The sequence below is a fragment of the Balaenoptera physalus genome (genome assembly GCF_965194825.1).
Source record: "Balaenoptera physalus genome assembly, chromosome: 10".
NCBI lineage: Eukaryota > Metazoa > Chordata > Mammalia > Artiodactyla > Balaenopteridae > Balaenoptera > Balaenoptera physalus.
Genome location: NC_138889.1, coordinates 107226415 through 107252885, shown reverse-complemented (window position 1 = coordinate 107252885; position 26471 = coordinate 107226415). Strand labels below are relative to the sequence as shown.

The 26471-nt window shown below is 56.5% G+C and overlaps 1 protein-coding gene and 1 long non-coding RNA gene across 11 annotated transcripts in view; one reads left to right on the top strand and one right to left on the bottom strand.

The window, feature by feature from the left end:
- Positions 1-377: 377 nt before the first annotated feature.
- On the bottom strand, positions 378-10797 carry LOC309668044. Of its 8 annotated transcripts, none has more exons than XR_014268039.1 (6): positions 10660-10797; positions 9002-9079; positions 6076-8228; positions 5617-5903; positions 5079-5347; positions 378-4202 (listed from the first exon to the last, which is right to left on the bottom strand). It is a non-coding gene; the product is annotated as an uncharacterized lncRNA (long non-coding RNA). The 8 variants fall into 8 exon arrangements; XR_014268041.1 differs by lacking the exon at positions 5617-5903 and having other exon boundaries at positions 6076-6153; positions 6612-8228; XR_014268042.1 differs by lacking the exon at positions 5617-5903 and having other exon boundaries at positions 6076-6132; positions 6612-8228.
- The window catches only part of LTBP3 (latent transforming growth factor beta binding protein 3), a 17969-nt gene continuing 2158 nt past the window's right edge, over positions 10661-26471 (top strand). Inside the window, exons 1-21 of one of the 3 annotated variants that reach the window (XM_082477205.1) lie at positions 10661-11739; positions 14643-14972; positions 15119-15321; positions 15508-15613; positions 15838-15930; positions 16105-16227; positions 16725-16883; positions 16970-17155; positions 17704-17720; positions 17797-17869; positions 18047-18136; positions 19949-20074; positions 20159-20290; positions 20410-20538; positions 20778-20900; positions 21140-21262; positions 23977-24099; positions 24348-24467; positions 25324-25452; positions 25734-25901; positions 26090-26173. In XM_082477205.1, the coding sequence (XP_082333331.1) occupies positions 10683-11739; positions 14643-14972; positions 15119-15321; positions 15508-15613; positions 15838-15930; positions 16105-16227; positions 16725-16883; positions 16970-17155; positions 17704-17720; positions 17797-17869; positions 18047-18136; positions 19949-20074; positions 20159-20290; positions 20410-20538; positions 20778-20900; positions 21140-21262; positions 23977-24099; positions 24348-24467; positions 25324-25452; positions 25734-25901; positions 26090-26173 (3694 nt within the window). In that variant the 5' untranslated portion in view covers positions 10661-10682. Of the gene's footprint in view, positions 11740-14642; positions 14973-15118; positions 15322-15507; positions 15614-15837; positions 15931-16104; positions 16228-16724; positions 16884-16969; positions 17157-17703; positions 17721-17795; positions 17870-18046; positions 18137-19948; positions 20075-20158; positions 20291-20409; positions 20539-20777; positions 20901-21139; positions 21263-23976; positions 24100-24347; positions 24468-25323; positions 25453-25733; positions 25902-26089; positions 26174-26471 lie in introns of all 3 variants that reach the window. The other 2 variants (XM_082477207.1, XM_082477206.1) reach the window with 2 other exon arrangements.

Below are 26471 nucleotides of genomic sequence, written 5' to 3'. Positions count from 1 at the left end.
ATCCTTACACTCATCCTCCCATTTACTCCCTTTCATTTATTCCTCATGACAACTACTCTCTTCTGGGTGGGGTTGGGGAGTGGAAAGGTAGCGCCTCACGGTCCAGGTCTGCCCCATTGTAACAACCAATGACTCATCCTGACGTGCAGCAACAAAGACCCAATGCAGCCAAAAAAAAAAAAAAAAAAAAGAGACTCATCCTGGGAGTACAGAAGTTTCCACCTCCTTTCAGGCAGCATTTACAGAGATGCACACACATATTAAACATGAATGGAGGGAAATTCACTACTGCTATGGACAAAAAAATAGATGAATCATTAGAACTTTGCTGGCTCACTTGGGAGAGGAGGGGCAGGGCATGTCATGCTTGGTAAGGAAGAATGGCAACAGCTGGGTCATCTTACAGCTCAGCCCTTTCTACAGGCTATCATGCGAATCTTATATCTATTCTGAGATGACAGTAAAAGGTCTCAGTTTTTCCCCCCTAATGGGTCTTGGCTGCTATAAGGGAGCTTTGTCCCTCTTCTGGGAAATTTCCTTGAGACAAACTCCCATAGGAAACCATAGATGAGGCATTTATTACTCTTTGGGCTCCTATTGTCTTACTTTAGGTTTACAGTACTGCTACAGGTGCCCCAAAGAAATCTAGATAAATTCTTGTGATCAGCTCCACTGCCCTAGAAAAGTCTCCTAGCCCTTCTGTTAAAACAAGGCAAAAATGAGACATTATTATGACAGGGGGACAGAAACACCCTCTATCAAGGTAGTCTCCTTTAAAAGAAAAGTCACGGCTGTGCAAGTCAAGCCCAAGTCCTGACAGACATCTATAGAACGCTCCACCTGGCAACAGCAGGTCATATTCTTCTCAAATATACATGCTCCAGGACAGACCATATGCTAGGCCATAAAACAAGTCTCAATACACTTAAAAGGGTTGAAATTATACAAAGTATGTTCTCAGATCACAGTGGAATGAAATTAGCAATCAATAAAAGAAGGAAATTTGGGAAATTCACAAATATGTGGAAATTAAACAACACCCTCTTAAATAACTAATGGGTCATAGAAGAAAACACATGGGAAATTAGAAACTACTTGGAGATTAATGAAAACACAGCATACCAAAACTTGTGAGATACAGCCAAAGCAGTGCTTAGAGGGCAATTTATAGTTGTATATTCTTATATTTAAAAGAAAAAAAAAAGTCTCGATTCAGTAACCTAATCTTCCACCTTAAGAAACTAGAAAAAAGAGCAAACTAAACCCAAAGCAAGCAGAAGGAAGACTAGAATAGATTAGAGCAAATCAACTCACCTACAAGTTAGCTCTTTAGAAGATCAACAAAATTGCCAAACCGTTAGCAAGACTGACCAACTCAAGCCCAGGTCAGCCAAAGGGTGTGAACCTTGCAGCTCCAGCTGGAAAGCAATGTTGCTGTGGTTGCTGAGTCAAGGAGTCCCCAAATGTGAGACAGATAATGTCAGGACCCTGCCGCCTAATAGAGGGCTTTGGATGGCAATGTTCTCAGCTAACTGTGGAAACAAATCGTGGCTGATCAAACTATCTAGATCACTTATGCAGATGCCCATGCTAAAGGCCCATTCTCTGATGAGACTGACATGAATCAAGCTGTTGTTCGAGCCTGCGCTGCCCAGATTGTTTCCATTTCTGCCTGGACCCATCATGATACCAGATATGGCAACACGTCCACCAACACAGAGTGGGCACAAAGTGAAGGACTCCATGCTGCTGATGCAGAGGCCACCACTCCATGCCAGATTTGTGATCCCGGTCAAATGTTCATCTGTTTGTCCTGTGAAGAGGAGGCTACAGTGTATGTGGCATTGCCCCTGCCCACTCCTGAGAGATTGAATGCATGGGACCTTTGACTCCTTCCTGGGGCTATGGATGGTGTCTCACACTTTTTCAGGTTACAGTGGTACTGTTTCAGGCCAATCAGCCAACTTTGGTCACACCATTGTGCTTCTTGAGACTAATCTGTGTAATGTTTTTGGCTTTCTGGACCAATTGAAGTCTAACAATGGTGCACCTTTCATCTCAGGCCACTCAACAATGGGCTGATAGTCTAGGTATTTGGTGGTCCTTCTATCCTCACTGTCATCCACAAGCATGTGGTACTGTTGAGCATTGAAATAGCTCCTCAAAAATTAACTCAAAGAGATTTCTGGCTCTCCCTCCTGGTCCACACACCTTAGTACAGCAGTTCAGTAACTGAAAGTGGCTGTCCCCAGGATGGGACCATCTCATCTAGGCCGTGTCCTTCATAATGATCAAGATGAGAGGGGTGGGGTTTATATAGACCAGTTCTGAAAATTTAGGGTTCCATGTTCACCATTCCTGGACATAATGCTTCTCTCTTTCCCTTAACAGCAACCCCAGGTCAGCCTGATTGGTGCAACTCCGGGTGATAGCCCAGTCAGAAAGGGGCCTAGGGGAGTCTCAACCACCTGGATTCTCTTATTTGACTGACACTGTCCTAGATCATGAGAATATCTGGAGCGCTTGGCATGCACACCTCTCTCTTTGAGTCCCCCAACAGCGGTCTACACGTAGAGTGGGGGACATAGTGGGCTCCTATATGTTTTATAAAAATGTCCTTGTCCTTCTTGCACCTGACCCTTCCAGATGAAAAGTGTAAGTAGGAGGTGATTGGAAAAAAGGTGAAGTTCTAACTACTAGAATAGAACACATTGATTTTGTGACAGTGGAGGGAGAATAACAACGTTGGCACTTGGGGAGGGGACACCTCAGACCCTGGGAGAAATGGGGGAAAGAAAGACACTTATAGTCTTTGTCTTTCCAAACCACTTGGAGCCTTCTTCACTGAGGACAACATCTTGGTCCAACTCGCCCAAACTATTTCAAGTGACTTAAATTTAACTGACTGCTGAGTCTACCACGCTCCACTAGACAGTTCTGACCTTGATTTGATTGCCATTTTGCTTAACCTTACCAAGAGATTGGAAGCAGCAAGGGGTAGCCTCAGCTCCTGTACCTCCTACATAAAATACCTGTCAACAACATCACCTCCAGATACAGATCCCAGGCCCAATCCTGTAGCTATCACCACTCAGTCATGCCATGGAGTAGACGAATGGCATCTGGCTGGTGGCATGGACAAACAGGACTAACTGCCCTTAGCCAAGCCCTCCAAAAACAAGGACTAGACTTAATTATTTGGATTGGGCTGGAAGCCCTAAGGCCTATGGACTTGAAGGGAGGCACTGTCAACCTGGGCCCCCCCTAGCTGATGTAAGTCCCACTTGGGGGCGCCATGTTTTTTCCCAGCAGCAACACTAGTACCCTTGAGACTGTATGATTGATGTGGAAGTCACACATTAACTTGTCTCTCTCCAGAAAACGGAGTGACTTGAAATTTATCCTTGACTTTAGCCTACTTGCAAACTAACACATGAGCCTGCCACAGGTTCATGCATGCTGGCAGAAGACAGGAGACTCCTGGGTCAGAGAAAAAGGACCTTCTTACTCATGGCTGGAAGCATTAATCCAGGTACAGCAGATATATTGATTGCACAGACTCCAGTCTGCAAGGAAGAAGTACAGGAGAAATCTATCATCCGTAGCAACCTTGGTCAGTGAATTGAGGCTCTCCTGAATGCCTTCTGGGCCAAGGTGGAAAGGTTGATGCAGAGAACTAAGGAGCGAGCCACCCGGCTTTCTAAGGTAGATATGATGCTTTATGGATTTGTTCATCTGGGAGGCATGGTTGAGGTCCGTACTGCAAGCTGGCTTCATCCTGCTGCTTGTAGTTCTGTTGGTAGTAGCTTTAATTAAATGCTGTATGACACAAGTTGAACAGATTTGGTCCTAGCCTCTGTCGATCAGATTTGCCAACAGAGTGGTGAACTCATGGGAAAATTCGCCCAAAGCCAAGACAGTGTAGAAATGAGGGGTGGATATTACTGTAAGACAATTCTCCAGAGATCTCTTGAGTTTCTGCGCATTTTGCAAGCAAGGCAACTGACTGCCTTTGTCCTGGACTCTCTTCTCAAGGATATTGGTACCGTGAATAGCCATGGACGATCGAGACAGAATCTCCCTCCAGTGCAAAGGGCAGTCATTAGAAAAGACTTGCGTTCTTAAGTTTAGCGTCCTCTCCCATAACACAGTCCACTGAGTGCAGGCGTCTACCTAGGTCATTGGTGCCGCCCCCACGGGACCTGGGGACAAGAGGACTGATGTTAATAGGCTGATGATCATGCTATTTACTGTGCCATGAATAATGGTCCTTTTTCTCTGACCCAGGAATCTCCTGTCTTCTGCCAGCATGCACGAACCTGTGGCAGGCTCACTTGTGTTTGCAAGTAAGGTAAAACCTCAGACCCTGGACTTCCCTGGTGGCACAGTGGTTAAGAATCCACCTGCTAATGCAGGGGATACAGGTTCGAGCCCTGGTCCAGGAAGATCCCACATGCCGCGGAGCAACTAAGCCCATGCACCACAACTACTGAGCCTGTGCTCTAGAGCCGCGAGCCACAACTACTGAGCCCGTATGCCTCAACTACTGAAGCCTACGTGCCTAGAGCCTGTGCTCCGCAACAAAGAGAAGCCACTGCAATGAGAAGCCCGCGCACCGCAACGAAGAGTAGCCCCCGCTCCCCGCAACTGAGAAAGCCTGCGCGCAGCAACGAAGATCCAACGCAGCCAAAATAAATAAATTAAAAAAAAAAAAAGACTCCGCACTCCTAATGCAGGGGGCCTGGGTTCGATCCCTGGTCGGGGAACTAGATCCCACATGCATGTCACAACTAAGAGTTCCCATGCTGCAACTAAGGAGCCCACAAGCCACAACTAAGGAGCCTGCCTGCTGCAACTAAGACCCGGTGCAACCAAATAAATAAAATAAATATATAAAAAATTAAACAGAAAAACCTCAGACCCATCATAGTCCTTGACAAGGGAGCAAGCACATAGAAGGTCTCAGAAGTGCTGGTGGGAAAGCCCATTCAGACCAGTAACGGTGGGTAGACTAGCTGTCTGGGAAGTGTGGGACCCTTCCCTACCCTCATGTGAGCCAGCCCAACATCTGTCCCTACCTGTGGCACAGTGGATGTGGCAGTAGTTAGGCCTGTCCCTGAGTAACAGCACACCCCACGGCAGCATATTCACACACAGCTCAGTTACAGGTCCCCCTTGACTGCCTTATCTGGTGGGTCAGGTTCACATGGCAACGAGTGGCCTATGCTGTGTAGTCGAGGCTCTGAAGATCGTTACTGGCATTATTTTATCATCATGGCAACAGGCCTCCAAAAGGGGTCGACTTTTCTTCTTGTCTTTCACTGCAATGTGAATTGACCTGACGTTTCTGGGAAACAAGAAAGGACTAGATGTTACAGTAGCAAAAATAATAATACTCAACTTTTGGTGTATTTTTTCTTGGGGCCGGGCACTATACTAAGAGCTTGAATTATCTCCTTTAATCCTCAGGACAAGTCTGTGAGTTATGTCTCCCAATGTGCAGATGGAGAAGCTGAAGCCTGGACATGTTAAGAGATTTAGTCACAGTCACCCTGCTGGGATGTGGCAGGGCTGTGACCCCATCTGGTCAGCGCACGTCCAGAGCTGGATTCTCACCAGTGGACTTTTCCTGGGTTCAGAAGGTGGAGACGAGGGGCAGGGCTGAAGATCCTCTCTGACTCATCAAGCATGAACATTGGTTCATTGCGTTTTCCAATCCCATCTCTCAGTGCCCTTCATCACAGTAGGGGCACGTCAGAGGGGCTCAGTGACAGTCACTTTCAGTAAAGTGTCTTTGGAGAGAAATGCTTCAGGGCAGAATGGTCCCCTCCAGGCTTCTGAAACTTCCGTCATCTTTAGAACCTACAACCCTTGGAGCCATTTCTTTCTTTAGAGCCTAGAAGCTTCCCAAAGACATTCAGAACTCAGAGAGGTGACACAGAGCCTGGCGCCTGGTCAGCCCTCTTTCAATGGTATTCTCCCCCTCCCCCCAAGCAGCCAGCTCCCACCCACAGCCCACTGTGGACCCCAGACCCAGATAATGATGAAAAGAGCTAACGTATACTGAGGACTTACCGTGTGCCCAGCATCCAACAAAGGGCTTCATGAATGTCAGCTCCTTTGCTTCCTTGTCTAAAAATGAGGAAAGGAGGCCTAGAGGAGATGAAGAATTTCCCCAATGCACACAGCTGGTGCAGGAAGATCGAATGCCAGAGAACCACCACCGTGTTATGCTGCCTCCTGAAATGAAACTTCCCTTACACAGGCTGCTGCTGCCTCGTCCAGCCAGTTCCCCTAAGGAGGCATTGGGAGCCCTGGGTTTGAGTTCTGGCTCTGCCGTTAACCAGCCATGCAACCTTGGCCAAGTCCCTTGCCATCTCTGGGCCTCAAGAACCCCTCTGCACAAAGGAACCCTTCCCTAACATTTAAGCAGTCTGATCATTCCCCGGGGCTGGGGTCCCAGGGTTCTTCCTTGCCACATTCCAGCAAAGCCCCTCATTGCCCTCCTATCTTTAGGACATTTGTGGGACCCCTCTCATTCCTCCCTTCCAGGAGCACTGTGTAGGTTTTGAATCAGGCCGGCTTAAGTTCAATCCCCACATCTTACTCACCAGATGATGCAAGTCTAATTGTTTCGTCTTTCAGAGTTCCGTGGTCTCAGTCCATTCAGTCAGTCAACAAACTTCAGCACCCTCTGCGTGCCAGGCCCTGTACTAGGGTCTGGAGGCAAGGTTGTACCTCCCTGGGAGGGCGATGAGACGCACCGTAAGTAACCAAGCCCACGAAGAAGAATGTTTCAGGCTGTGCTGAAGACCAGCAGGAGACAAAGCGGGGATGTGACCCAAAGGGCCGGGGGCGGCTGTTTTAGAGAAATGCCTTCTGGAGGCCGGACCCCAAGACATGAAGGATCAGGCCACGCCGAGGACCCTGCAGGCCTAGGTGAGCAGACGGAAGCTGCTGGACGGTTTTGTTTTGTTGTTGTTGTTGTTTTTTATTTTTTAATTAATGGTTGGAGGTTTTTAAATTAATGGTTGGAGGTTTTTTAAGCCGAGAAGGATCATGGTTGGAATTAGGTTTTTGTTGGGTTTTTAAAAATTAATTAATTAATTAATTAGGTTGCGCTGGCTCGTAGTTGCAGCAGGCGGGCTCCTTGGTTGTGGCATGTGAACCCTTACTTGCGGCATGCATGTGGGATCTAGTTCCCTGACCAGGGATCGAACCCGGGCCCCCTGCATTGGGAGTGCGGAGTCTTAACCACTGCGCTACCAGAGAAGTCCCTGGAATTAAGGGGGGAGGTTTGTTTGTTTGTTTTTATTTATTTTTGGCTGCATTGGGTCTTTGTTGCTGCACGCGGGCTTTCTCTAGTTGCAGCGAGCGGGGGCTACTCCTCGTTGCGCTGCGCTGGCTTCTCATTGCAGTAGCTTCTCTTGCTGCGGAGCACGGGCTCTAGGCGCGCAGGCTTCAGTAGTTGTGGCTCGCGGGCTCTGAAGCGCGGGCGCTGAAGTGCAGGCTCAGTAGTTGTGGCGCACAGGCTTAGTTACTCTGCGGCATGTGGGATCTTCCCGGACCAGGGATCAAACCCATGTCCCCTGCATTGGCAGGTGGATTCTTAACCACTGCGCCACCAGGGAAGCCCTGGAATTAGGTTTTAAGAGGTGACTCTGGCACCAGGTGGAGGAGGGACAGGACCAGGCAGAAATGGCAGTGGGGAGACCCGTTAGGCAACAGAAGTGATCTGGACTGACCACAGAGGTCATGGTCTCCTTGGACTTGCAGGAGAACTTACATCTAGGAGGCATGCTGGTCGATTCTAGGAAGATGGGGTGGCTGGGTGTGGTGACACAGGAGATGCGGAGAGAAAAGGTGGACAGGCCACGGACACTACCTGTGCTGGACTGTCGCAGTAGCCCTGCGGATCCACTCTGCATCCTTGTTCGCCCTGCCTCATGCCCCGAGGCTCACCTTGCCTGCTCTGTTCCCTCCCCAGCCTCCCTGCCCTCGGGCTTCCTTTGGGGTTCGGCCCCTGGGGGGCCCAGCTGGACAGGAGGAGACTGGGGTAATATTTATTTCCGCAGCTCCCTCCCCGCAGGCTGCAAGAGGACAGGTTCCACTGGATTGTGCTGAAGGCCGCAGCTCCCCAGGGCAGCCCCCCTTCCAGCTCCAGCTCCTGTGGCTCCAGACTTAGGTGAATGTTCATCACCCACATGAGGGTGCCCACTGCTGGGTTCCTGATGAGAGGAAGGAGTTTGGTAATGACAGTAGGTAAACTTGCAGAGCACTCACTATGTGCCAAGCACTGGGCTGGGTGCTTGCCCTCACGGCTCCCAGTGGCTCAGTCCCCTCAACAGCCCCCGAACAAGGGCTGCCTTCCCCCCATCCTACTCTCAGCAGCATTAGACACCCTTGGCCATGCCCTCCTCCCAAAACGCGCGCTCCTCTTCGCTCTTCCTGCATCACACTCCTGGTTTTCCTCTCTCCGCTCCCTCCAGCTGCTCCTTCTAAGTCACTTCTGACTCTGCCTCCTCTTTCTGATCTGGGAGTGGTGACCTCCCTGGTTCGCCTTGGGCCCTCTTCTCTCCCCAGCCAAGCCCACCCTTTCCCATGGCCATAAATGCCCCTGTATGCTGAGGACCCCAAGTCTGTGTCTCCAGGGCAGACATTCTGTTTGAGCTCCAGACCCCTGGATTGAGACGTCGCCACGTGGATGACACAAGCATCTCAAACTCGGCAAGCTGCAAACAGAGCCCCACACTCTCCCCCAGGTCTCCCTCTCTTCTGCCGCCTTCCTCACCCATCCAGGGGCTCAGGCCAGACACCTGGGAGCCATTCACACCACCCGCCTCTTGCGTACCCTCCACTTCACCTAGTCTCTAGATTCCACCCCCCAAACACATCTCCACCGCGTCCAAGCCGAGTCCTCTCTCCTGGGATGATGGCATCAGCACCCCCTCTTGCTCTGATACAGCCCCGTGGCAATGAAAATAAAACTCAGATTCCTCACCGTGGCCTCCCGCCTCCGCCTCCAGATGCTCTCTCTCCGCCTCCCCACCCCGTTGCTCCGCTGGCCTTCTCTCAGCTCCTAGAAGAAATGAATCTCTTTCCTACCCTTCACCCCGCATGCCCCTGTGTAAATTGTCTCCTCAACACAGGCCCCTTGACTCCTCGGGCCTCCTACAGGCTTCCCCCCGCCTGGCTGTTAACTCCTGCTCCTCCTCCAGCTCCTGGTTTAAAAGCCCCTTTGTCAGAGGGGCTTCCTGGCCCTCCAGGTCCCACCACCTCTCTTGTTCCCAGCTCCTTAGTCTTCTCTGTTCCAGCACCGACCTCTGTCCCAGCCTCAGCCACGTATGAATTGATTTGTCATATGTCTGTCTCCTCCAGTACAGAAGCTCCGGCAGGGCAGAGATTGGTTCTACTTGTTAGCAGGAGCACGCGGGAGGTTCCTAGTCTGTTGAATGAATAGATCCCCATTTTACAGGTGAGAAAACTGAGACTCAGAGAGATTAGGACTCTAACCCTGGTCTGTTTATGCTGTGTTCCAAGGGCCAGGTTCAGATGAGTATGGGGGAAAAATGACTAGAAAATGCTCAGCCCTGCACGTGGCAAGTGGTGAGCACTCAGTACTATTCCCTGCCTCAGTGGGGGACCAGAGCCCCGAGGGAGTGTGCGGGCAGCCCTTACACACCCTCCCAGCCCCCCTGGGGACATGGGATTGCCCCCATCCTACCTCTGCAATACCTGCCTATGTGAACAGGGCCTGAGCCCACTGAGCAATTCGGGCAGGGGTCCACCAAAGAGTCTCCCTCAGTTCCCCCAAATGAGCCCACCCTCAAAGTGAAAACCATGAGTTCCTTGCACAGGTGTGCCTGGAGGCAAGTCCCTGAACCCCCTTTCCCTCAGTCAGACTGCAGCCCCCGTTCCCCTCGGAGAGAGAGTGTCACCCTGACTTGGCTGTGTCCCACTCTGAATGTACCCTGGTCACACCCAGCCCCTGCTGAGTTCTGTGAGTCAGAGACTGAATCCTGGGGTCTCCTGGCTAGGTCCCTGGGATATGGCCTGGGGCCCAGGGCACTGCAGCCCTCAAGGGTCTCCCTTCCAGACTAGCGGACAGGCCTGGCTCCTCTCCAGCCCTGACCAAACTCAAGGCCCCCCGCCAGCCCCTGCCAACCCCTGCCCTGGGGCCCTGCTGTGCCCCTCCCCAGCCCTGGGGCCCTCAAGCATCACCCCCCTCCTGCCGGCTGTTAGCCTGGGAAGGGGGCCAGGCCCTGAGCTCAGACCTTGGCGATTCCAGAGTGTCTGAGGCCCAGAGCCAGCCCCGCCAGCCCGGCCAGACAAGGCGAAGGGGCGGGGGCAGGGTGGGCACAAGGAAGCCATTTAGAGGGGGGTTGGCAGGGAACCTGGATTTCAAGCTTTGTTCTATCTGCTCCTTTTCTGGACCCCGCGGGCTTCTTCCTGGGACCCCGCTGGGGCCCTGGCTAAGGGGTGCCCCCACCTCGAGTCCTCTCCTCCAGGGGGAGTGGACCAGTACTAATAAGAAGTGACTTCGGGGTGGTGAGACCCCCACATGTGCAAGGGAGGCTGCGCCAGGGCTGAGAGGCGTGGGTTCCAGCCCCACCTGCTCCCACCATCCGCGCGACCCTGGGGCAAGGCCCATCTTCCTACCCCAGCCTCGGTTTCCCACTTTGATGCTGCCGGGCGGAGGTGGGCGCGGGCCTTCCAGCCCCGCCCGGAGGAATCCGGCGGGGCGGCCAGCGGTCCCAGGTGAGGGCTCTCTGGAGCGGGCCCAGCGCGGCGGCGGCGGGTTCCAGCGGGGCGGGCATCTGGGGCGGGGACCGCCCCCCAGCCTCCACCCGCCCGCACACCCTCGCTCCCCCAGGCGGCAGCGACGACGCTTTAAACAGAAAAAAACTGTCTCCCTGGCTCCGGGCCAGCATCCCAGCCCCCCTCGCCGCCGCCGCGCCGCGCTCCAGCCAGGGAAAACAACTGCTCACTTCTCCCTGAGTCCGCCCCGCGCGCTCCCTGCTTCCCGGCGGCCGCGGGAGCCCAGCCCGGCCGGGGGAGGCGCGGAGCGGGCCGGCCGCCCGGCCTTCCTCTCCCCTCGCTCCTCCTCTCCGCCTCAACTTGCTCCGGCCTCCTCGCTCCGGCCTCAGGTTGGGGCCTCCGCAGGCCCTCGGCCCCGGCTCGTGGCTGGGCTCCTTCCAGGGGCGGTGGAAGTTTCTGGGCTCCCCGCAGTCCAGCCTCCATCTCTTTGCCTCTCACTGGGCCCGCGCCCGCGCCTGCTGTCCCCTCCCCGCGCGCTTCCTCCCATCTTCTCCCTCGCTGCCCTCTCTACTCCTCTCCCGGGGCTCCCGGCTTGCTGTTCCCCTCGGGCGCCGGGACCATCGCCCCTGCCCGGGCGCGCCCCCCGGGTCCTGCGGCCCCGGATGCCCGGGCCCCGTGGGGCTGCTGGCGGCCTGGCCCCTGAGATGCGCGGGGCGGGGGCGGCGGGGCTGCTGGCGCTGCTGCTGCTGCTGCTGGGCCCGGGCGGCGGGGCCGAGGGGGGGCCGACGGGCGAGAGGGGCGCTGGCGGGGGCGGGGCGCTGGCCCGCGAGCGCTTCAAGGTGGTCTTTGCGCCGGTGATCTGCAAGCGGACCTGTCTCAAGGGCCAGTGTCGGGACAGTTGTCAGCAGGGCTCCAACATGACGCTCATCGGAGAGAACGGCCACAGCACCGATACGCTCACGGGCTCCGGCTTCCGCGTGGGTGAGGGCCGGGGACACGGGCAGGGGGAGCGGGGAAGGCAGGCACCTGGACAAATGCGGGGTACATGGCAGCGTAAGCCACGTAGGCCACGTGACCCTGGGGGTCGTGGGTTCAGAGAGCAGAGCCTGAGGGCCTGGGGCCCCAGGGGCTTCAGGGGGCTTGGGAGGCTGGAGTGCTGGGGCCAGAGTTGGGAGGGCTGCATGGAAGCCTGGACTTCACAGCTTTGGGTTGGCGTTGAGGCCTAAGGTGTGGGGTGATGCTGGGGTCCTGGATGACACAGACCTCTAGGAAAGTGCTGGGTCCTGAGAGGGAGTCAGGGTCAGCAGCAGGGGCTTTTGAGGGATGTGAGCCGGGGGCAGGAGGTCTCAGAGAAGGGATAAGTATTCCCCCAAGAAACAGTCTTGCTGGAAGAAACAGGAAAAGTCTTTAAAAACTATCTAAAGTAGGGCCTGCCAGTGGTAGACACCTGCATTCTCTGGAAGGAGGAGCTGAGGTCAGGGCTGGGAGTGAGGGAATTAGTTACTGGCAAGGTCTTAGAGGGGAGGGGTGTTGAGGCCTAACAAGTGGGGAGCAGGCCTGGAGGTAGGGGCTGTTTCGGGTCCTCAGCCTCTCCTCTTCCTGATGCCCCATCTATGCTTCCCCCATAAATCTTAACAGCTCTGCCTCAGAGTCTCCCCCCCAACAAGCCGTCATAACTTCCCAATTCCACCTGGAGTCCACCCCTTCCCCAACATCTCTCTTCAGAGGGCCGGGCCTGGGCTCAGCTCTCCTCCCTCAGGGCCCTGTGGGCCAGGCTGGGGGAGGCATCCCAGCAGTAATTACCCTCCTGGACAGGGTAATTAGGCCAGGCCCAGGATGGCACCAGCAAAACAGCCCCTCTTACACATTCCTGTACTCATGTACCCACTCACACCTGAGGAACCCCACAAATGTGGGGTTCTCATGAGACGTGCATGTGTGTCTGTGTGCGAGAGTGCACGTGCACGCTTGCACGTGACACACCCACGGGGGTATGCCCGGCTTTGGAGTGGCACACTGGGATCAAGTACTTGTTTCTTTGTGTTGTCTTGGGTGCATGTCTGCAATCACTATGGGAGTGTTTATGTAAGCCTGTGTTGGTGTTAGAATGAGTCTATGCATGTGTGTGTGATGAGATGGCTGTGAATGTGAGTGTACGTGGGCCCGGCCTCCCAAGCCCCCTGGCCATCCTGCCCAGGCTGCTGTCTCCATCCGTGCTGCCCACATCCCCCAGGCTCGGCGCCCAGGCCACAGTGGGCGGGTGTCACAGGGAGGTCACCCTTACCGCTATGGGTGACTCACTGGGAGGCAGGAAGGAGAGGATCCTGCCTCCCCCGGCCCAGGACACACCCCTTCTGCCCTGAGAGACTGGCCCCAAGAGGCCGGGCAGGATGGGCTGGGCTGGGCTGGGATGCTCTTAGCCAGGCCCCGATGGCCATGCATGTGGGCCATCCCTCTGAGTCCCTTCAGGTGTCCAGAGAGCCTCAGCCCCATCTTCCCATCCTGGGAAGTGAGGGCAGCCATGTGGCAGGCAGGAGAGGGGCTGGGCCTGGTGTGTGAGCTCGGGTCCCCAAGGCTGGATTTCGGATATGAGTGTGTGACAGAAAGACAGAGATCCTATCCTCTCACTGAGTCACTCCTTCATTCATTCCCCCAGCACCTCCTCTGGCACCCAGAGCTGAGGCAGAGGGTGGGTAGGATCTGAAGAAAGGCTCTCTTCCTGGGGGAAGAGCTGAGCCTGGAAGGATAAGATGTGAATATGCAGAGATGGGGGACAAGGCTCTGAGGGGGCGGGAAAGGCATGATTAAAGCCAGGGAGGCAGAAGATGTGGTACATTTGTAGGGGACGGGAGATGAGTCCTGGAGCATAGGGTGCACATGGAAAGAGCAGAGGGGGATGGGCTGAAAGAAGGTTCCTTCTGGGCCACGGAGGGCAAGGAAGCAAGCTGTGAGCAGGGGTGTGACTGTGGCAGAGCTTTGCCTGAAGCAAGTTTCTCTGGGGGCGCTTGGGATGTTGACAGGCAGGGGAGTGGCAGAGGGCATGGGGAGGAGGGAAGATGGATCATGAGATATTACAGAGGCCAGAACTGGCCGGAGTGGGAGCAGGAGCGATGGAGTATCAAGGCTCAGTTGTGAGTGACTGGGCAGGTGGGGATTCCCGGGGGTGGTTCAAGGCCAAGTGGAGGTGGGGAGGCAAGATGCTCATTTCTGACAGGGTCCCCTGGGTGGAGGTGCTTAAGGGAGGTCCCGGAGAGGGATAGCTCAAGTTGGCAATGGTGAGGTGTGGGCCCTGGGATGGCAAGACAAAGAGAGGGAGGGAGAGCCCAGAGAGGGCTGAATCAGGGGAAGAATTTAGGGGTGAGGAGGAGGAAGCACCAGAGAGAGACTGGATTTCCAGGAAAGGCCTAAGGGGAGGGAAAGGCTATTCCATCATCATCATCATCATTTGCTACTACTTATTAAGGACCCACTGTGTATTAGGCACTATGCTAAGCATTTGTACAGGCATTGTCCCATTTAATAGACAGGACAGTCCTACAGATGAGGACAGTGAGGCACAGAGAGGGGAAGTAAGTTGCTCAGGGCCACACAGTTGGCACATGGCCTCCTAGCTAGGATTTAAGTCCAAGACTTAAGACTCCAGTGGCCCCATGGGTATAAGGATGTTGGGGGACTTAGAGGGTAGTTTCTCTGTGTGTGTGTGTGTGTGTGTGTGTGTGTGTGTGTGTGTGATGTGTTACAAAAACCAGCTTCCCAGGGAGGACAGAACTAGTGGGTGGCAAGGAAGTAGGGAGGAGGGGAAGAGACAGGATGCGGGTGAGGGACTGGGCCTGGGGGCTGGGGACAGGGGTCTGCCTGGGCCCTGATCCACCTTTCCTCCCCAGTGGTGTGCCCTCTGCCCTGCATGAACGGCGGCCAGTGCTCCTCCCGAAACCAGTGCCTGTGTCCCCCGGACTTCACCGGTCGCTTCTGCCAGGTGCCCGCTGGAGGAACTGGCGGGGGCGCTGGCGGCTCAGGCCCTGGGCTTGGTCGGGCTGGGGCCCTGTCCACAGGCGCGCTGCCTCCCCTGGCTCCGGAAGGCGAGTCTGTGGCCAGCAAGCACGCCATCTACGCGGTCCAGGTGATCGCCGATCCGCCGGGGCCGGGTGAGGGGCCCCCTGCCCAGCATGCAGCCTTCCTGGTGCCCCTCGGGCCAGGACAGATCTCAGCGGAAGGTACCAGGCAACGGGCAGACCCCGGGAGGCCGAGGTGGGCGGGCACTAGGGTGGCAGGTCCCGGGCGGAGGCCAGCCCTGGAGGACCGCCGCACTGCCAACCGGCGCTGCGGGGCAGCCCTGAAGCCGCTGTGCCCCGCCCCCCAGTGCAGGCCCCACCCCCTGTGGTGAACGTGCGCGTCCACCACCCGCCCGAGGCCTCCGTCCAAGTGCACCGCATCGAAGGGCCCAACGCCGAGGGCCCGGCCCCCTCCCAGCACCTGCTGCCGCACCCCAAGCCCCCGCATCCTCGGCCACCCACCCAGAAGCCCCTGGGCCGCTGCTTCCAGGACACGCTGCCCAAGCAGCCCGTGAGTGAATCCACAGTCGCCGCTGGACCGGCCCTTCAGTCTCTCAGGGCTGCCCTGTTCCAACCCACCCGGATTGCTCAAAACTGGGGGTGTCCTGCAGGTTGAGTGGCGGAGAAAAGGGCCTCAGGAGGGAGGCCAGGTGGGGGCTGGGCACCCTGTGACCCCTGTCCACACTCCTCTCCCTAGTGTGGCAGCAATCCCCTCCCTGGCCTCACCAAGCAGGAAGACTGCTGTGGAAGCATCGGCACAGCCTGGGGCCAGAGCAAGTGCCACAAGTGCCCCCAGCTGCAGTGTGAGTGCCTCGGCTCAGTGAGATCTCCCTCCCACTCCCCACAGGGTGGCTCCACCGACACCCCTCTCAGCCCTGCAGTGGGAGACCCCAGTCCAAGCAGCCTGAGCCTCTCACTGCCCACCCAATTCCCCTTAGCGTCCCACCCTGCCTGTCCCCAGTGCCCTCCCTTCCCTCTCTGCAGGCCCCCCAAGGTCCTGTCCTGCCATGCTCTCCTCTCTCTGCAGACACAGGGGTGCAGAAGCCAGGGCCTGTACGTGGGGAGGTGGGCGCTGACTGCCCCCAGGGCTACAAGAGGCTCAACAGCACACACTGCCAGGGTACGGCCAGCTGGAGATTCTGTGGGCTGGAGGGGTAGGCCAGTTGTCACTGGGGGAGGTCCTACGGTGGACGAGGGGGGAGGTGGGGCAGGGGCAGAACCCTGAGGTTCTTGGAGCAGCTTGCTGTCACCCTATGGCCCCAGACTGGAGGGACCAAACTCTCACTTACCACAGACATCAATGAGTGCGCGATGCCAGGCATGTGTCGCCATGGTGACTGCCTCAACAACCCTGGCTCCTATCGCTGTGTCTGCCCACCTGGCCATAGCTTGGGCCCCTCCCGCACACAGTGCATTGGTGAGACTGGGGGATCCTTGGAGGTCACAAAGCATGGGTGGGAGGGTAAGCCTCCAAACAGTAAGGATCAGAGGTCACAGAAGTCAGAGTGGGGTCAAGGGTTGACTGCAGGTGAAACAAGGCTCAGAGCAGATAGGGTCAGGGATCAGTGGGTTCAGGAGTCGCATGAGATCTGGGGTTAGAGGTCGCATGGGGTCGGGGATTATATGGAGTCAAGGTCATATGAGACCATGGGCTTGATGAGTGGGAGGGATAAAGTCTAGAGCAGCTAGAATCAGGGGTCAATGGGGTCAGTGGTCACCGAAGTTTCGGGTGTTACATGAGGTCAGAATAACACAGGTTTCAGGGGTCACATGAACTCAGGGTCATGTGCGATCAGGGGCCACATGAGGATTAAGCGTTGTCTGGGCCAGAGAGGCAAGGTCTGGAGCAGATGGGAAGGGGGATGTGGGCAGTGTTCAGGCCCAGATGCCCATGCCCACCACTGGCCCCTGCAGCGGACAAGCCGGAGGAGAAGAGCCTATGTTTCCGCCTGGTGAGCCCTGAGCACCAGTGCCAGCACCCGCTGACCACGCGCCTCACCCGCCAACTCTGCTGCTGCAGTGTCGGCAAGGCCTGGGGCACCAGGTGCCAGCGCTGCCCAGCTGATGGCACTGGTGAGCCTGGGGCATTTGTGGCTGGGGGGCTGTCTGTGTGCCTATCCAGGAAGTGCTCACTTCTCTGCCCCTTGCTCTGGCCACAGCTGCCTTCAAGGAGATCTGTCCAGCTGGGAAGGGGTACCACATCCTCACCTCCCACCAGACGCTCACCATTCAGGGTGAAAGTGACTTTTCCCTTTTCCTGCACCCTGATGGGCCACCCAAGCCCCAGCAGCTCCCTGAGAGCCCCAGCCGGGCACCACCACCTGAGGACACAGAGGAAGAGAGAGGTCTGGCCTGACCCCTCCTGTTACCTGACAGTTGCTGAACCCCTAGGTCTGACACCTTGACCCTTGATCCACAGATATGACCTGAGTCTAACCTCTAACTCCTAGTCCCAGACCAGCACTGACCCCCAGAGCTGATACTCTGACCCCTAACCAATGTTGTAACTAACCCCAGAATTAACCCCTGATCAACAGAATTTGACCATTTATTGCCCTCCAGATTCAATCCTCTGACTCCAGGACCCCTTTGATTTCCAGACCAGGGCACTAATGCAGCTCAAATGCTGCCCCTAGATCTGACCTTCTGACCGCTGATCCAGGGATTTGACCCTGGCTATAACCCCCCAAGCCAAGGACCTTGTCCAACCATTGCTTCGCTGACCTGTGATGGAAACACTCTCTGACCTCAGGATCTAACCCTTGATGCTTGATCCAGAGACATGATCGTTGAACTCTTAGGGACCCTGACCACAAATACCCAAGTGCCAATCCCAGACTTGACTCCCTTCTCCCAGCCCAACACTTAACGGCCCCATCTTCTTCCCTTCTAGGGGTGAGCACAGACTCAGTGAGTATGAGAGCCCATGTGGGAGGGGCAGGGAGGCCAAGGAGACACAGAGGGCTCATGTTGCTGTCGCCTGCAGCCAGTGATCGAAGAGCAGTCCGCGCAGCAGAGCCACCCGACTGTCACCACATCTCCTGCCCGGCCCTACCCTGGTGAGCTGGGCACTGTAGGAACCAGTCCTCAAGGGCTGTCACTGCCGGGGAAGTTCACAGTCTAGGCACCAGGGGGCGGTGAAGCTGGGTGTGAAGTTCCCAGCGGGTGACCTGCGGAGAGAGGGGCGGTGCTCTCAGCTTCCTCACCAGCTGATGAGTGTGCCCTGCTGCCTGCAGAGCTGATCTCCCGGCCCTCACCGCCCTGGTTCCTGCCCGACTTGCCCCCGTCCCGAAGTGCGGTAGAGATCGCCCCTACTCAGGTCACAGGTAAGACCCGCCCACCTAGGCCATGCCCGAGGTAAGCCACGCCCCTAACTTAGTTTTTCTCCTCCCTTACCCCCTCCAATCATTCCCGAGCACTAAAACATCCAGGGTTTACTGTGTGCCAGGCCCTGGGCTGGGCGCTGTGGAAGCCTCGGTGTGCAGCAGAGATCCCACTCTGCCCTCAACTGATCTGGGTATTATGGTGGTCAGCCCAGGCCGAAGGCATTTATTCATATATTCTACAACTATTTATTGAGCACCTACTATGTGTAGGCACTGTTTAAGTGCTGGGGATACAGTAATAAGCAAAACAGACAAAAATTCCCTATCCTTGTGGAGTAGACAGACAACAAACAGATCAATGAGTCCAAATCTAGTATATCTCATAAATGCTATGAAAAAAAATAGAGAAGAAGGAAGGAAGTCTGGGCGGGGAGGGGGTGATAATATGCACGGTGGCAATGAGAGAAGGCTTTCTGAGCAGGGCTTTAAGGATTGTTAGAAATTAACAACGAGAAGTGGGAAAGAAATGGGCGGGTTGGGAAAAAGGACATTCCAGTTTGGGCAGAAGTTTGGGCAAAGGCATGGAAACATGAAACCCTGGTTTCATGGAGCGGGGAGAAACCACACACACAGATCAGTGTTTCTGAACTAGGGGAGGGCCGGCTAAGGGAGCCTTGTTAAGAGGCTTGGGTTTGATCCCAAAGGCTGTGGGAAGTGTCTGCAGGGTTTTGGGCATCGGAATAATTGCTAGCTATGGCTGAACAGTTGCCCTGGGCCAGGCACTGACTGAAGAGTTTTACATACTAAGTACTGTTTACCCTTCTCATACTCTGTGAAGTGGGCACTGTTAGCCTCGTTTTCCAGATGAGAAAATTGCGTCTAAGGGAGGTTCAGGGACTGGACCCAGGTCACACAGCTGAGCCAGATTCAAGCCCATGTCTCTGTGGACTCCAAAGCCACAAGGAAGCCACCAGCCTGGTTGAAAACCGGAGGTTAGATGAGCTCCTGGTGGAAGGTGACTGCCCTGGAAGTCTGCACAGGCTAGGAACCACCCCGGGACAGTCTGGGGGCTGTGGGAACGTGGAGGAAGAGACACATGCGGAGGCTTCTCAGAGGAGGGGGTGTTAAGGATGCCCAGGGAGAGGCCCTCAAAGAGAACAGCCTGCAAGAGCCCACTGGCCAGGTGTGTTTGGGAGGGGGTAGAGTTCAGCATCAAGGCCTGGGCTGCATGGGGCAGGGCTCAGGCGAGGGACCACAAGGAGGGAGAGGTGGAGGCAGGGAGTACTAGGAATCGTAGGAAATAGGGTGAGGAGGATTCCTGGATCTGACCACTTAGGCACAACCATGCGCGAGCCAGGATTCCCAGGAAACCAGCTCCTGTCTGCCTTGGGAGGGGGAGGAAAACAACTGTTCTGGAATGGGGGGGGCAGGTCCCTAAGGCAAGGGGTGTTGGTTCACTGATCTAGAGGATGTTTGTGTGGGTGAGGCTGCAGGGTTTGAGGTATTGAGGTGACTGGGGTCAGGGTATCATAAGTGGGGATAGAAGTATCAAGGTTTCCTGGAGTTGAGGAGATAGGGATGTCAGGGACCTGGGGTCATGGTTTGGGGCTACCGGAGGTTGTGATGTTGGAGTTATCTGTGATGGAGGTGTAGGGAATCCTAGGATTGGAGCACCTGAGCTTAGGGTGCGACCTGGCCCAGGTATCCGCGTCGTTAGTAATGGGCTATCCAGGTCCTCCCTGGGGACATGGCAGAAAGTGAATGCTCCCTGCCTGGCCCCCTGACCTACCGCCGCACCCCCAACCCCGGCAGAGACGGACGAGTGCCGACTGAACCAGAACATCTGTGGCCACGGGGAGTGCGTCCCGGGACCCTCAGACTATTCCTGCCATTGTAACCCGGGCTACCGGTCGCATCCGCAGCACCGCTACTGCGTGGGTGAGCGTGGCGAGTGGGTGGCGCGGGGGCGGCCCTGGCTCCCGACAGACCTCTGACGCCTTCCCGCCCGCGCGCCCTTCTCAGACGTGAACGAGTGCGAGGCGGAGCCGTGCGGCGCCGGGAGGGGCATCTGCATGAACACCGGCGGCTCCTACAACTGCCACTGCAACCGCGGCTACCGCCTGCACGTCGGCGCCGGGGGGCGCTCGTGCGTAGGTGAGCACGGCCGGGCCGGGGGTGGCGCTGGGGCTAGGTGGACCCGGGGGGCTCTCCCGACCGCATGTAATCCCCTCCGCCGCCTTGCACTCCCCTCGCGCCCCCTTCCTCCCGCTCAGACCTGAACGAGTGCGCCAAGCCCCACCTGTGCGGCGACGGCGGCTTCTGCATCAACTTTCCCGGTCACTACAAGTGCAACTGCTACTCCGGCTACCGGCTCAAAACCTCTCGACCGCCCGTGTGCGAAGGTGGGGAAGACCCCATCCAGACCGCCGGGGGTCCTCAGCGGTCCCTCGGCCTGGGGTGGGGGCGGAGGGCCTCACTCCCGTCTCTGCCCAGCTCTGGGCCTCTCAGAGGTTTCGGTCCGGAGCCCAGAGGGCCCGCTTCGACTTGTCGATTTGTGACGAAGGGAGGCCCTGCCGAGGACCCTGAGCGCCTGGCCGGCCACGTTGTCCCCAGACGAGTCCTCTTCCTCCCTACTGTGCAGACATTGACGAGTGCCGAGACCCTAGCTCCTGCCCGGATGGCAAATGCGAGAACAAACCTGGGAGCTTCAAGTGCATTGCCTGTCTGCCCGGCTACCGCAGCCAGGGGGGCGGGGCCTGCCGCGGTGAGGGCGAGGCCTGGGTCCGGGGTAGGGTAGGGGGCGGGACCTCGAAAGCAAATGGGAGGGGCCCTTCGGGAGTCGCCCCTGTGATGGGGCGGGGCTAATGGCGGTGGGAGTCACCTCCAGACTGGTCTTCCTTCCCGGGAGTAGAGGCCCCCCCATCCCGGGCGGAGGGGGCTCCCACCCCCTCACAGTGCATCATCCGGTGGGGCGGAGTCCGAGGCGAGCCTTCTCCGCTGCAGACGTGAACGAGTGCGCCGAGGGCAGCCCCTGCTCTCCCGGCTGGTGCGAGAACCTCCCGGGCTCCTTCCGCTGCACGTGCGCCCAGGGCTATGCGCCCGCGCCGGACGGCCGCAGTTGCCTGGGTGAGCTCCAGCCCTCACCGCCCTGCCACCCGCCACCCATTCACGCGCCGAAACTGGGGACTGGGTCACCCCGTCTGTCGGACGGGTGGGCAGGAGGTAGCTAATTCACAGACACCGCTCCTTCACTGATCCACTCACTAGTTTCCTCAGCGGACCTGGCGGAGGAGGGGGCGACCAGAATTTCTACGTAGGAAGGATCTGAGGAGGCAAAGCTTGAAGCTGCGTTTGCAAAGCACGTTACTTAAATTTGAGGGGGGAAAAAGATATAAAAGAAAGGGGATGTTAGTAGTCCCCCCGACACTAATGTTTCTTATGTATCAGGAGGAAGGCTGAGGGCTGGGATTCAGAGGAACTGGAGAACAATAGACACCAACTGTAGAGCGCAGGGCTGTAGGACTGGATGGAGTTTGGGTGTTCCTGGGAAACCTCAGCGGGGCTGGGAGAAGGGGAGGTCTGAGTGCTCTTAAAGGATCAACAGGAGTTGGCCAAGCGAAGAAAGGTGAGAGGGAAGAGCATGCCAGGCTCAGCGCCAGCGAAGTCAGAGGCAAACACCAGTACGGAGTGTACAGGGAATGTAAGGTGTAAGCAGGGGATGGGGGCTGAGGCTGGCCGGTGAGGGGCAGGTCCCCATCCCCTGAAGGGCCCACCTAAGCCCCGCCCAGGAGGTTGAGCTTCACCCTGAGGATATCAGGAGGCACCTGAAGCATTTTAAGGGGAAGAATGACAAGAGTGGCCATTTGTTTTAGAAAGTTCCCTGATGCCCATTGTGGAGAGTGACTGGAGGTCTGGTGGGGACTCAGGACAGAGACAGTGGTGGAGCTGATGAGAATAGAGGCCTAAGGATGGTCATGAGATTATGTGATATTAGAGAAATATTAGAACGCGTTACCTGGGCTGCTCATTAACTGGATGTCAAGGTGAAGGAGAGAGGGGAGTAAGGGATCCTCAGGTTTCCAGTTTGGGTGACTCAGTGGGTTCTGCTCACCGGGATAGGGTCCCCTGGGGTGGGGCATGTTTGAGAAGGAAGACATTAAGTTTCATGTTGGACAGTTGAGTGGGTGGTCCCTGTGGGCCTTTCAGCTGGCAATGCCAGCAGAGGGTGGGCCATACTGATTGGAAACCTTGGGGCAGACACACCCACCTGGAACTGTGTATTGTGGGGGTGTGAAGCCTTGGGGTGTCACTGGGAGGGTGTGAAGCCTTGGGATGTGCCCTGGGAGGAGCTGTGGAGACTTGGGGTGTCACTGGGGGTGTGTGGAGCCTCGGGGTAGGCACTGGGGAGAGCTGTGGAGCCTTGGGGTGCAGTCAAGGATGGTGGGTCCGGTGAGGGGAACCTTGGCAGAGCCTTGTGGATACTGCCACGTCGGTAGAAGGCGGGGGAATCGGAGCAGGCGATGGCGGAGCAGGGGTGGTGGGAGGGCCCAGGGAGCGCTAGCTGAGAAGCTGGGGAGCGGAGGCATGCAGGGAAGAGGAGGATGAGGTAAATGCAACAGAGAGGTTCTTGTAAAATAAGAACTAGCTGGGGAGACGAGAAGGTCCCTGGTGGCCTTGGCAGGGTAGCTTCCGTGGCATGCCGGGAGGCCAGAAGATGCAGGCAGCAAGTGAGGAGGAGTGAGACCTGGGATCACCAGAGTGGGGTGTAGGCTGTAGGCTGAGGAGAACAGTAGAGGTTTGGAAGTGCCCAAGAGCACGGGGGCTACCTAGAGGCTTTCCAGTGTCAAGGCTTGAGAGGAGGAGGAGAGGGTAGCGCTGAGGATCTGGCCGGGCTGGAGGCCAGAGGGAGTGGAGTGGCCCAGGTGCTCCGCTTGGTGGCTGGCTCCAGCCTCGCTCAGCACCCAGGGTCCTGAGAAGCAGGCTAGGGCTCTGACTTTGCCAGACCAGTGAGGAAGAAGGAGAGGTGTTCATGGGCCCTTGCTAGAGGAGGTAGAGTTGGGGGCTCGAGAACAGCGGAGGCAGTGGGAAGGAAGCTGCATCTGAGATGTCCAAGAGGGGGCAGATCCCAGCCCCTTGTACCGAGAGTGAGTGGCTGGCACTGAGGTGAAGGTCACAGAAACTGATGGATGAAGGACTGTAAGGTCAGAGGCTGGGCCTGGCTGTCCAAATGGATGTTGAAAACTCCTAGGATGGGGAGGAAGAGAGAAGGAGAGGGGCTAGGAAGGTGGGTGCTGACAGCAATAGAGAGGCTGGCGTAGGGGCCAAGTGCCCCTCAGAGGAAGAGTGTGGTTTGAAAGGGGTCTGGGGTGTGGGCAACGACCAGCTTCCACCAGAAAGGACTGCACAGAAGCATGCTCTCAGAGCCAAGTCCCTTTACTGCACAAGCAGAACAAGTTATTCTGTGAGACCAAAGATATAGGGGAGCTTATTTACATGGGAAGGAAGGCAGCCATGGCAGGTGGGGGAAGGGCAAGAGCAGCCGTGAGAGCAGTTGGGGCAAAGGAAGCCCAGGGCAGAATGGGATTGTTTGGTGAGAACAGATGAAGGATGAGGAGGCCTGAGTTCTTTGGAATCACACATGGCCCAGGGTTCCTGGCAGCACCTGGCCTGGTCGTTAGGGCATAGTGTGCCACACAGGAGCGGGGTGAGGGTCCCATGCTTCTCTCCAGCTCCACTCACCTCAGCTCTGGTGCTCCAGGCCACGGGCAGGAGTGGGAAAAGGGTAGCAGAGGCCCAAGACCATTCCATCCTGGCCCTCTGACAGCCCCTGTGCCCCACAGATGTGGATGAGTGTGAGGCTGGGGACGTGTGTGACAACGGCATCTGCACCAACACGCCAGGCTCCTTCCAGTGTCAGTGCCTCTCTGGCTACCATCTGTCAAGGGACCGGAGCCACTGTGAGGGTGAGGGGGGCCTTGAGCTGGGGGGCTGACCTGTTCCTCCCTACCCCAAGACCTCCACTGCCCAGGGCCCAAGCCCAGGGGCTACCTGTAAACAAGCCAGGCACTCCCATGGCCAGCCCCCATCCAGATCCAAGATGAGGCCTGGGGTGTGGGCCCTACCCAGGGCTCTTCGGGAAGCCTTGGAAGCCTCAGGCTGTGTGTGATTGGGCTTAGCCCCTGAGATTCTCCCTCTCTTTGATTCCCTACAGACATTGATGAGTGTGACTTTCCCGCAGCCTGCATTGGGGGTGATTGCATCAACACCAATGGCTCCTATCGATGTCTCTGTCCCCAGGGGCATCGGCTGGTAGGCGGCCGGAAGTGCCAAGGTATGGGGGGATTGGCTGAGAGCTCTTGAGGAGCAATGGCAGGCAGCAGTAATCTCCTAGACACACTACTGATCTGTCTTTCCATCCATCCACTCACTCATCCTTCTACTCTTTCACTGAAAATGACAACAGTGATAATGACAGTAATTAACGATGCTTATTACTATGTGCCAAATCACCCCTATATGCATTCATCCAACAAGAGTTTACTGAGCATCTAATATTTGCCAGGTTCTGTGCTATATACTAGATATTGAGCAATGACCCAGGGCTCCCAGCTAGGGCAGACTGACATGTAAATTGATTCTTATAGTTCAGGGTGCTGGGTGCCAAAAGAGGTCTGGACTAGTGATTTATTCCAACAGTTGAATTGGAACTTGAAGCATAAATAGGGTTCCCTAAAGCATAAATAGATTCCCTAAGCAGAGAAAAGCATGGGATGGTATTCCAGGCCCAAAGAACAGTATTTGCAAAGCACAGAGATTCGGAAGAAGCTAGTTGCATTTTAAGGGAGAGTAGACACCTACGCCCTAAACACAGAGCTGAGGGTGTTGGTGGTTTAGAGTAAAGGGTGATGAGACTTAAAGATATTGGGAGACCAAACTGAAAGTCCCCAAATGCTGAGCTGAGAGTTAGGACTTCATTCTGTTAGGTTTTATGAAGAATAATGCATTGAATGTGCACACAACTACCCACATGCACAGACAGACACGAGTGGATTCCTGTCGTGTGTACTTTGAAGTCACAGCGGAAATTCAGGTTCTGAACTTGTGTGAGGTACTTGAGGCATACTCCCGGGGAAAGCGGGGCTCGTTTCCCTCTGAGAGATTCTTTCTGCTCATCTCACTCCCTGAAGACATAGATGAGTGCAGCCAGGACCCGGGTCTGTGCCTTCCCCACGGGGCCTGCGAGAACCTGCAGGGCTCCTACGTTTGCGTCTGCGATGAGGGCTTCACGCCCACCCAGGACCAGCATGGCTGTGAGGGTGAGTGCCCTCTCGGCTTCCTCCTCAATCTAGACAACTCCCCTGAGCTGCAGCTGGGGCTCAGAGTTGTATCCTGGTCCCACCCTCTGGAATGTGGCGAACAGGAAGAAATCTCTTTTTGCCTGGGAGAGCCCGGCGAGGCCAGACCTTGCAGGAGGGGCTTTCACAGGGCAGCTAAGGGGAGCCAGGGGATGTGGGGGAATAGAGGGATGAGGTTGGTGGGCAGCGTGGACAGGCAAAGACATTCTGCAGGAACCTGAGCTGCTCTCCCCTCCCCTCAGAGGTGGAGCAGCCCCACCACAAGAAGGAGTGCTACCTTAACTTCGATGACACCGTGTTCTGCGACAGTGTACTGGCCACCAATGTCACCCAGCAGGAGTGCTGCTGCTCCCTGGGGGCTGGCTGGGGAGACCACTGCGAGATCTATCCTTGCCCAGTCTACAGCTCAGGTCAGGAGCCGGGCAGGCCCTTTACTTTTTCAGAGCCTCAGTTTCTTCATTTGGAAACGGACTGGGGGAGAGAGCCCCTCCCTGGGTAGGTGGGAAATGAGGCGAGAGCTCCGACCTGCGGCCGACAGCCAGCACACATGCGCTCAATCCTGCCTCGTTCCTTCCCCACGGCCACTATCTCGCTGTAGCTGAGTTCCACAGCCTTTGCCCGGACGGGAAGGGCTACACCCAGGACAACAACATTGTCAACTACGGCATCCCAACCCACCGTGGTAAGCCCCAACACGGCTCCGCCCACCTGGCATGCCCTGCTCCGCCCGCCGAGGTTTGGACCGCCCCGATCCCGCCAGTGCTTGTCAGTGGCGGGTACTGGGGTAAGGCCCGCCCACTCCCTCACCGACTGCCCTGCCCCTCCACAAAGCCCCGCCCCATCACTCTTACGTCAGCGTTCGGAAAAGCCCCTCGCACAGAGTTTTCGTCCCTTCCACCGTAAGCCCCACCCACACGTTCTCCGCTGCGGGGCCTAAGTGGCCCCGCAGGTAGAGGGCGCGGGCGCCCACGGCCTGTCAC